The sequence below is a fragment of the Priapulus caudatus genome, unplaced genomic scaffold (genome assembly GCF_000485595.1).
Source record: "Priapulus caudatus unplaced genomic scaffold, Priapulus_caudatus-5.0.1 Scaffold802, whole genome shotgun sequence".
Taxonomy (NCBI): domain Eukaryota; kingdom Metazoa; phylum Priapulida; class Priapulimorpha; order Priapulimorphida; family Priapulidae; genus Priapulus; species Priapulus caudatus.
The window spans coordinates 41,804-51,734 of NW_014577863.1; the positions used below are offsets into that span (position 1 = coordinate 41,804).

At 49.5% G+C, this 9,931-nt stretch overlaps 2 protein-coding genes across 2 annotated transcripts in view; both read right to left on the reverse strand.

Annotated features, from left to right (window-relative positions):
• The window catches only part of LOC106813630 (protein MON2 homolog), a 44,162-nt gene extending 38,451 nt beyond the window's left edge, over positions 1-5,711 (reverse strand). Inside the window, exons 1-3 of the mRNA XM_014817813.1 lie at positions 5,623-5,711; positions 3,127-3,360; positions 929-1,173 (exon numbers count right to left, since the gene is read on the reverse strand). Coding sequence (XP_014673299.1) covers positions 929-1,173; positions 3,127-3,360; positions 5,623-5,629 — 486 coding nt within the window. The 5' untranslated portion in view covers positions 5,630-5,711. The remainder of the gene's footprint in view (positions 1-928; positions 1,174-3,126; positions 3,361-5,622) is intronic.
• A 1,961-nt stretch (positions 5,712-7,672) lies between these two features.
• Positions 7,673-9,919, reverse strand: LOC106813633 (lysine-specific demethylase phf2-like). The gene is made up of 4 exons (XM_014817817.1): positions 9,889-9,919; positions 9,408-9,520; positions 8,328-8,457; positions 7,673-7,860 (listed from the first exon to the last, which is right to left on the reverse strand). The coding sequence occupies exons 2-4, from the start codon at positions 9,513-9,515 to the stop codon at positions 7,775-7,777; spliced, it is 324 nt and encodes a 107-aa protein (XP_014673303.1). The 5' UTR covers positions 9,516-9,520; positions 9,889-9,919; the 3' UTR covers positions 7,673-7,774.
• Between the last annotated feature and the right edge of the window lie 12 nt (positions 9,920-9,931).

Consider the following 9,931-nt stretch of genomic DNA (forward strand, 5'->3'; position numbering starts at 1 on the left):
GAGGCTGTCTCCCTCCCTCCCTACTCTACTTCCATCCTTATCCCTCCTCCCTCACTCCCTTCTCTCCCTCCCTCCCGCCCCACGCTACCCATCGCCGAGGCTTGTCTCCCCTCCCTGCTCCTGCCTCCCTCCCTCCCTCCCTCTACCTCCTCCTCCTCCCGGACCTCCGCGCCTCACGTACCATCGCGAGGCCTGTCCTCCTCCCCTCCCTCCTCCTCCCCTCCTCCTCCCTCCTCCCCCTTCCCTACACCCTCCAACCCTCCCGACCTCCGCCCTCACGTACCCATCGCGGGGCTGTCTCCCTGCCCTCCCTCCTCCTCCCTCCTCCCTCCTCTCCTTCTCCCTCCCGACCTCCGCCCTCCACGTACCATCGCGAGGCTGTCATAACCTCCCTCCCTCCTCCCTCTTCCCTCCCTCCTGCTACTTCTCCTCGCTTCCACCTTCCGCCCTCCACTGACTCATCGCGAGGCTGCTCTCCCTCCCTCCCCCCTCCTCCTCCCTTTCCCGCCTCCTCCCTCCTCCCTTCTTTCCGACCTCCGCCCTCCACGTTACCATCCGCGAGGCTGATCTCCCCTCCCTCCCTCCCCTCCCTCCTCCTCCCTCCTACCTCCCTCCCCGACCTCCGCCGCTCCACGTACCATCGCCCGAGGCTGTCTCCCTCCTCCCCTCCCTTCCTCCTCCCTCCCTCCTCCCTTCTCCCTCCCGACCTCGCCCTCCACGTACATCGCGAGGCTTTGTCTCCCTCCTCCCTCCTCCTCCCCCTCCTCCCCTACCTCCCTCCTCCTCACCGAACCTCGCCCTCCACGTACCACCATTCGCGATGGCTTGTCTCCCTCCCTCCCGCCCTTCCTCCTCCTCCCCTCCTCGCTCCCTCCCGTCGCTCCCGCCCTCCACGTGACCATCGCGAGGCTGTCTCCCTGCACGATGCTGTGCGGTCGTCAGCAGTATGATTGATCGTCTGCAGCAGCTTCAGTTCCTCGATGCCGCCCTCCATGGGCCTCCAGAGGGCGATGCGCACGACTGTGGCGCCGGCGGGGGCACCGACAGCGCGCCGTGCTGTGATCAGCGCGGCATGCACAGCCGAGGCAGCATCTTGGCACGATTGCGCACGTCCGCGCGTCTCACAGCCGAGCGGGAAGGATGCAGGAGTCGGCCGACACCGCCTTGCCAGCGGCTTGCGGCGGAGGATGAGAGAGGCTGAGCCATCAGTCGAGGAGAAGCGATGAGGAGGCTGAGCATCTATGAGGCTGAGCATCGTGAGGAGGGAGGATGAGGAGGCTGAGCATCAGTGCAGGAGGAGCGGAGGCTGAGCATCACGTGAGGGAGGAAGGATGAGGAGCTTGAAGCATCAGTGATAGAGACGAGGAGGCTGAGCCATCAGTGTGCTGAGGATGATGAGGTGCTAGAGCATCACCAATGTGGAGGAGGTGAGCATCAGGTAAGGAGGATGAGGAGGCTGAAGCATACCAGTGAGGAGGCTGAGCATCAGTGTGGATGAGGAGGCTGAGCATCAGTGTGGATGAGGAGGCTGAGCATCAGTGAGGAGGCTGAGCATCAGTGAGGAGGAGGAAGAGGAGGCTGAGCATCAGTGTGGAGGAGGAGGAGGCTGAGCATCAGTGAGGACGAGGAGGCTGAGCATCAGTGAGGAGGAGGAAGAGGCTGAGCATCAGTGAAGAGGAGGAAGAGGCTGAGCATCAGTGAGGAGGAGGCTGAGCATCAGTGAAGATGAGGAGGCTGAGCATCAGTGTGGAGGAGGAGGCTGAGCATCAGTGAGGATGAGGCTGAGCATCAGTGAGGATGAGGAGGCTGAGCATCAGTGAGGAGGATGAGGAGGCTGAGCATCAGTGAGGATGAGGAGGCTGAGCATCAGTGAGGATGAGGAGGCTGAGCATCAGTGAGGAGGATGAGGTGGCAGAGCATCAGTGAAGAGGATGAGGTGGCAGAGCATCAGTTTTTATCACTTATAACTACACAACAGCAAAGTCCGAAATATCAATGGGAAACCAATCGATGAGCCTGGTGGAGCAACCACCAATGAAAAATCCCTAGAGCTTTTCTCCTTACACCCACACACATGCTCATACACACTCCATAAACACGCACGCACGCACGCACGCACGCACACACACACGCACACACGCACACACACACACACACACGCATGCACATGCCACACACACACACACGTACACTACACACTCGCACGCACGCACGCATGCACACACACACAATCAAGAGAGAGAGAGAGAAAGTAATATAGATACACAGATATAGATTTAGCTAAATACAGGATATTTTAAACTAGTATAGAGACGAGCGTGATCATCTAAAGATCTAAAGATCCATCTTAATCTTACATCTAAAGATCCATCTCCATCCACACAAACACATAACGCATGTACGCACTAGGGGTGAGACGACACGGGTACCTCACGATACGTTACTTACCACGATACAGCCTTCATGATACGATATGGATCGCGATACTTTCAATAGAATTTAGAAACTACCTAGCAAACTAGCAAACTATACACTCAACGGGGACTCTCCAAATGTTGACCAATAATGTGAAAGCTTACAAACCACTATCATAGAGTGCTTAGTAAACAACTGCTATAAAATTGATAATTGAATTGTTTCTTTTATGTTTGAATGAAACAACACTACTAAACGATATGGATTTTAATCGATATAGTATCGATACAGGGGTAGAAATTAAAAGAGGGAGTCCGCAGTCTGAAATTCAAAACTAAAGCATAAATAACACATGTGCTTATTTTTAAGATTCATGCAGTTGCACGTCTGCCAAATTTTCTTTGGACATCAGCTGAAAAAATACGGTAATTCCGTGAGGCCGTGCTCTGGAACGAACTAGTTAGTATAGCAGAATTTTCAGGGAGTCACACGGACTCCTGCATATGTCAAATCAGGGAGTCCGACAGTAAATCAGGGAGCATTTGACTCCGGACTCCCGTTAATTTCGCACCCTGTCGATATGTGTATCGTAAACGGTCGTAAACGTACTGATATCAAGGTTAGCATCGCGATATATAGATACATCGATGACTCGTCCCACACCTAGTGCGCACCGACGCAAACGACGTCAAGCTACAGAGCTGCGATTACCGGCAATGATGTCATCAGACTTGCTCGCAGCCGTGCGAACGCGCACGATGCCGGACTCCGCCGCCTCCTTGACGGGTGGGTGGCGCCTCCTGGCCTCGCTCGACAGCGCGCGCAGGTCCGACTGTAGGTTGTCAACGAGCTTGCGCGCGGCCTGTCGCCGCGAGTCCGCCGCCGTGCCACTCACGCCTGCGGCCGTCGCCATGCCAACGAGCGATGCTACAGGCGGGTCGGCGGCTGCGTTGTTGTCGTCGTCACGCGGAGGAGGAGAAGGAGAAAGCGAGGACGGGTTACGCGCGCGGGCAGACGCCGATCCATGATTCGGTTTGCAAATTAATTTCAATTTCGTGGACTCTAGTGATTTTACGGTTTTCTTACCACGGTTTCCAACGTTAAGCGGCTTCTGTCTTCTTGCTGATGAGTTGTAAGTAATTAGGATTAGGGTTAGATCGGTGTTATAGGGATAGATTATAATTAAGGTTATTAATTAACCTATTATGATCTACAAACAAAGCGTATAGAGATTAGCGTGGCAACAGTATACCCTAGAACACCCAGCTACGTACAACAGCTGCCACACTCTTGCATTGTAGTAGTTTACTAGTGTTGCTGTGGGGTAGAGTACACCCTGTAACACCTGTGTGAAACTTGTAGGATGGTGTTTGCATGCTGTAATAACCATGGGTGTTGTAGGGTATATGGTTTCCACTGCTGGAGATATGGTAGCAAATTAAGAGTGCAGTATAGCCCACAACCCACACAGCCCAAAACAATGAACATTGCACTACTAGAGGTGCAGAGAATTCACAATTCTAGTTTGAGACCCCAGTATAATATATTTCGCATAATATGTGCTGAACTAATCCGGGGGGCTAAACTAGGATTGGACCGCAGAGGATTGTAGGGTGTATACTACTGCAGCTGCTAATTTGCATTAACATAATCACAATTTGGGGAATATACGACTAAAGTAATGACTAGCCTGGAATTCAAGATTCATTCAATCAAAAGTTTGTGAGAAAATCGCTCCTCATTTTATGAACTGAAGTGAAGTTCATAAAAAAATTTCATGGACTCTTGATTCAATGTTCACAGTTCAAGCTAGGGCAGTCTACAGTATAGCTCTAGTACCAAAGCCCGCGTACAGTAACTGCCGAAATGCTGCGTAATAAGGCTGATAGGGTCTATGTCCCCCAGGGTACTGCAAGAACGTACCCTGGTACTAAATACTACTAATACTATCTAATATGCCGGACCGTACCTCGCCTACTCCACTAACGAGTCTAGGGAGTCACCTACGCCTACTCCCTAACCCTAACCATATCAGCTAGATAGTTAGTATTACTATTAGTTACCAGGGTACGTTCCGGTATACCGGACCGTACCCAGGGTACGTTCCGGCAGTACCCTGGGGAACATAGACCCTATGAGCCGTAGTAAGGCCTGCGGCAGTTACTGTACGCGGGCTATAGTACTATAGCTATCTACAGTACAGTAGCGAGTAGGGCCTACTACTAACTAATTCTACGGTGGCTAGTCTCGCCCTAGACCGAATAATTCTGTCCCATATAACCTTTTTTATATTTTGGTGAGGGTTATATTGAGACAGAACGGGGTTCATTGAAATTCGTGAGATCGCATGCAAAATGCATGCGCTGCGAATGCGGCCCGTACGCCGCTATTGGCGCGAAAAACACCCTACCGTTCCCTTCTACATGACTTTACCTTGCTACAGATATGTGTATACATTCACTTCAATCGTTATTCACTTCTTAAAAGATTGTTTTTCAGAAACCCGCTTCATTCCACTTTCGTAAATAACATTCGCCATTTACAAACAATCAGACCAATCAGAACGAGTCTATCAGCCCTCCTGCAGCGCCACAGATACAAGCGAGAACCAGGCTATTGTACATAACACTCGCTCTGATTGGTCTGATTGTTTGTAAATGGTGAATGTTATTTACGAAAGTGGAATGAAGCGGGTTTCTGAAAAACAATCTTTTAAGAAGTGAATAACGATTGAAGTGAATGTATACACATATCTGTAGCAAGGTAAAGTCATGTAGAAGGGAACGGTAGGGTTTTTTTCGCGCCAATATAGCGGCGTACGGGCCGCATTCGCAGCGCATGCATTTTGCATGCGATCTCACGAAATTTCAATGAACCCCGTTCTGTCCCAATAATAATATAACCCTCACCAAACAGGGCAAAATATAAAAAAGGTTATATGGGACAGAATTATTCGGTCTAGTCTCGCCCTAGACTGGGGTTCATTACGAAACAAAAATACGCTACTACCGTATCAGTGGTTAGTCAAGTTACCCCAACAATTCTAACGTGAGTAAAAAAATAAGAATACAACATTCATCGAGCGACGAACCGAGACTGTCACTGTGCGGCTAGGGATTGGCTAAGCGAAAGACAACACTAGAAACTACGACACCGGCTACGTAATTTGAAATCGGAAACAAAAAAAGGTAGTGATCGATTTCTTACCTCGCATGCTGTTAAGGAAATGAACTGCTAGTGACAGAAACGGCTTAATTAGTTGATGTTTACCATGTTGACTTTAGATTTTTCCTGTAGTCGTGTCATACAATTCCCACGAGTGTAACTACATTGACACCAGGCGGCGTTTAGCATGTGGCGCCATCTCGTGGCTAATTGCTCAATTATTTTAATAGCGTTTTTATGACCTTTTATTCTATCTACTACAATCAATAACAAATCTTAAGTGATTCCGTAATAGCCGGGGTTACGCTTCGTTACACACTATTAAAACATAATTATTTAATAACAAACAGAAAATAATAAATAATACATTTGCTATTTACAAGTAAAATTTATTCAGCAATAGTGTTTTTTATCAAATCTCAAATCGTCCTCTACCAGTAACACAGACAGCTACATCGTATGGGTGACGAATAATGTGTAAACAGCAGACAACCATCCTACAAATACACTTGCATATACAATACGTGTCATGTTTTATTGTGAAAAGTTTACAATGGACACACATTTTCCGCAGACTCGAAAAACATGATGCTAACTACCGAAAGGTTTCCTAGACACCACACGTCATCGCGACTCACGTTCATTGCTGTTCGCTTTTGCTATAAGGGGGCGCCACTTCTGCGGCGGCGCACTGCACAGGCTCGGAGCGTTGACAGAGAGGGGTTCACGACAAATTTCAATTTCGTGATATCGAAAATTATGCAGAACAGCTAGCTAATTAAAAAGGTGATTGTGCAGTACAGGAAAAACCCTTCTTGCATGCATATTCGTGCCACTATGGCCTACGAAACGAAATAGCATTGTGGTTCTGACCGCTATACCCTGTAAATCACCGGCCGTGCAGCCATTCCGAATTTCGCAACTCTACCCTGTGAGTCACCAGCAATGTGGCCGTTCCATCTATCGTTACTACACCCTGCGAATCGTTGGGCTTGCAGCTGTTCCACTTGCCGCCACCATACCTTGCTAATCACGGATCGCGTGGCCGATCCATCTCTCGCCGCCACACCCCTTCAATACCAAAGATGCCAACACATATTTGAAGCAATCTGTAGTTTTTGGCCATCAAATTAGTAGTTCGAGGGTCACATAGTGACCCTAGTTTGCTAGGGGGGTCCGGCATGCCACCCGGAAAATTTTTTGATTCTGAGATGCAATTTCCTGCATTCTGAAAGTCAAAAATGACAATAAATTGACAACAAATGACAATAATTGACAACAAAAAATTTCGATCACAGTGAAATTCGTAGTTTGATACAAACTGGTCGTAGTGGTGCAAGAGGAATAGAAATTCGTATAAAATACGGATAAATCGTAGTAGGTGGCATCTCTGCAATACTAACAGCTGCTGCAGCAATCTGCTTAAAACTATCTTTCGGTGTAAAAAAACACCTCTCGATACGAAAGGTTTCTAACGTAACGTGGTGCGCACTGGCTGTACAGGGGAGAGAGAGAGAGAGAGGAAAAAGAGGAAGAGAGGAGATGAAGGAGAAGGGAGAGGAGGAGAAGGAGAGAGAGAATAAATATTTACACTGTTTACAAGTACCGAGTGACTGACTGTGCGACAACAGAGCGACATATTATGTCGTACACATCACCCTGTGAGATGAAGAACACACGCACGGCACAACGCGCGAATAAAAAAACCGCTACAACGGCGAATCGAAATCCCGCCCGCTGACAAGATGGCCACCACCCACGGCCGGAGAAGGCACCAGGTGGCGACACGAGGCGCGCTTCGTTGCGGGAAGGAGGACAAAACAACGATGAGGACGAATAATATAAAAAATGCGATTAAAAACGACGTTTATCTATCAGCGGCTACATGGTAGTCGCCGCGGTATCGCGCTCGCCGCCTCCGCGACCCGGCGGCGCCCCCTGGGGAGAGCGAACACTGCCGAATTCACGCTTGACCCGACGCGACGACGACAAGCGAACGTTCGCGTTCTCCGGGGAGCGGGCGTCGCCGAGCGGGCGTCGCCAAGGAGCGGGCGTCGCCGAGCGGGCGTCGCCGAGGAGCGGGCGTCGCCGAGGAGCGGGCATCGCCGGGGACGCGGGCGTCAGTTCCACGTGTTTGTTGGACGCGCGACGATTGTCGTACGTTGCCACGACGACGACGACGACGAGAACGCGATCACTTCAGGTAGACCATCTTGTGTATCTTGAGTATTCTTCCCAGTCGCTGCTTCGTTGTTGCCTGACCTTTCTTTGGCTTCTTCGCTGGAGGAAGATAACAATCGCCGGGAGGGTTAGTCGCGCCTGCGAATGTGTTAAGCTCGCTACGGGCAAACCTGTGTGTAAGGGTCAGCCAAAGTACTTCTTATAGACAGGTAGCTGTTATATAGAGGTGGTTTCACTATATACCTTCAATTCAAGGAAAAGTTAAACCCCAATGTCCTTTATAGGCAGGTGGCCTTTCTATAGAGGTTACCGCTTACGTGGGCACATGTTGCATTTTGGAATCTACTTCGACTGGATGCACAGAAATGCTAACTATGCCTTTACGATTCTAGCTTACTAATTCCCACATTTTCCTACACGCTAAAATACTAGATCTTTCTCGATAATTTATTAGGTGGCCGTGCCATCTGTGCGAGCCCTGATCTCGCATAATGTTAATCAAAAAAATTGATTTAATTTCTAATTAAGTTAGTTAACGACATATTTAATTTCTATGGCTAACTTACAGATTGGTTTTGTTGGACCTGAGGATTTCTCACTAGGTGGCGCTTCGACGGACGTTCCGGGGGTCACCAGCGGGTCGGGCGGCGGAGGCTTCGGCGCCATCTTGCGGCGCTGGTACATTCGCTTGGGCGGCTGGAAAGGGATGTTCGTATGTTTCATCGCACACATGATGCCAGCTTGTAACACAGGCATAGGAATGCTTTTATTTAATTATCATATAAATAATAGACCTCATATGTTTATACAGGCTTACAGGTAAATAAATGCACACAGGTGAATACAGGCCTACAGGTAAATACAAGTTAACAGGTTTGTACACATGATTACAGGTGAGTACACATGATTACAGGTGAGTACATGTGATTACAGATGAGTACACGTGATTACAGGTGAGTACACGTGATTACAGGTGTGTACACATGATTACAGGTGAGTACACGTGATTACAGGTGAGTACACATGATTACAGGTGAGTACACGTGATTACAGGTGAGTACACGTGATTACAGGTGAGTACACGTGATTACAGGTGTGTACACATGATTACAGGTGAGTACACGTGATTACAGGTGAGTACACATGATTACAGGTGAGTACACGTGATTACAGGTGAGTACACATTATTACAGGTGAGTACATGTGATTACAGGCGAGTACACGTGATTACAGGGGAGTACACATGATTACAGGTGAGTACACATGATTACAGGTGAGTACACATGATTACAGGTGAGTACACGTGATTACAGGTGAGTACACGTGATTACAGGTAAGTGCATGATTACAGGTGAGTACACATGATTACAGGTGTGTACAAGTGATTACAGGTGAGTACACATGATTACATGTGAGTATACATGATTACAGGTGAGTACACGTGATTACAGGTAAGTGCATGATTACAGGTGAGTACACATGATTACAGGTGTGTACACATGATTACAGGTGAGTACACATGATTACAGGTGAGTACACATGATTACAGGTGTGTACACATGATTACAGGTGTGTACACGTGATTACAGGTAAGTACACATGATTACAGGTGAGTAGACACGATTACAGGTAGACGAGCTGCTTACAGGTAAGTGTGAGAGTTTCTCGGCTGCATCTGCGAGAGCGCTCTCCACGGCAGGTATGCGCACGCCCTCTCGGTGCGGCCGTACCTTAGGAACAAGGTTGCCTCCCATCTTCACTGAAATGCCAACGACACACGCAAAGCAAACGATTAGTCACGAAGAAAACATCGTAAATGCCCGACCGCTTCTTCCCTCAAAACAAATGATTAGCAACGACAAACAACGCTCCATGTCCTACCCCTCCCCTCCCTGCCTCGCCCCACCGCACCATCCGCCCCAACCCTTGCCCTCCCCCTTTGGGGTTCCACGTGTCGTCTGTTGTTCCTGCCCTCCCCACCCCACCCCGGGCATGCCCCTGTCGTGCCCCGCCCTGCCCCGCTACCTTTGGGGTTCCACGTGTCGTCTCTGCTGTTCCTGCCCTCCCGCGCCGCGCCACACCACCCGCCCCACCCCTCCCTGCCCTGCCCCGCCCCCGCCCCGCTACCTTTGGGGTTCCACGTGTCGTCTCTGCTATTCCTGCCTTCCCC

Bases quoted from the DNA above. Each gene is read 5' to 3' on its own strand.
- LOC106813633 (XM_014817817.1), bottom strand. From the start codon at position 9,515: ATGGGAGGCAACCTTGTTCCTAAGGTACGGCCGCACCGAGAGGGCGTG. The intron at 8,458-9,407 runs GTAAGCAGCTCG...ATCCCTTTCCAG, and splicing joins AGAAACTCTCACACTTACCT to CCGCCCAAGCGAATGTACCA. The intron at 7,861-8,327 runs GTAAGTTAGCCA...ATCTTCCTCCAG, and splicing joins AGGTCCAACAAAACCAATCT to CGAAGAAGCCAAAGAAAGGT.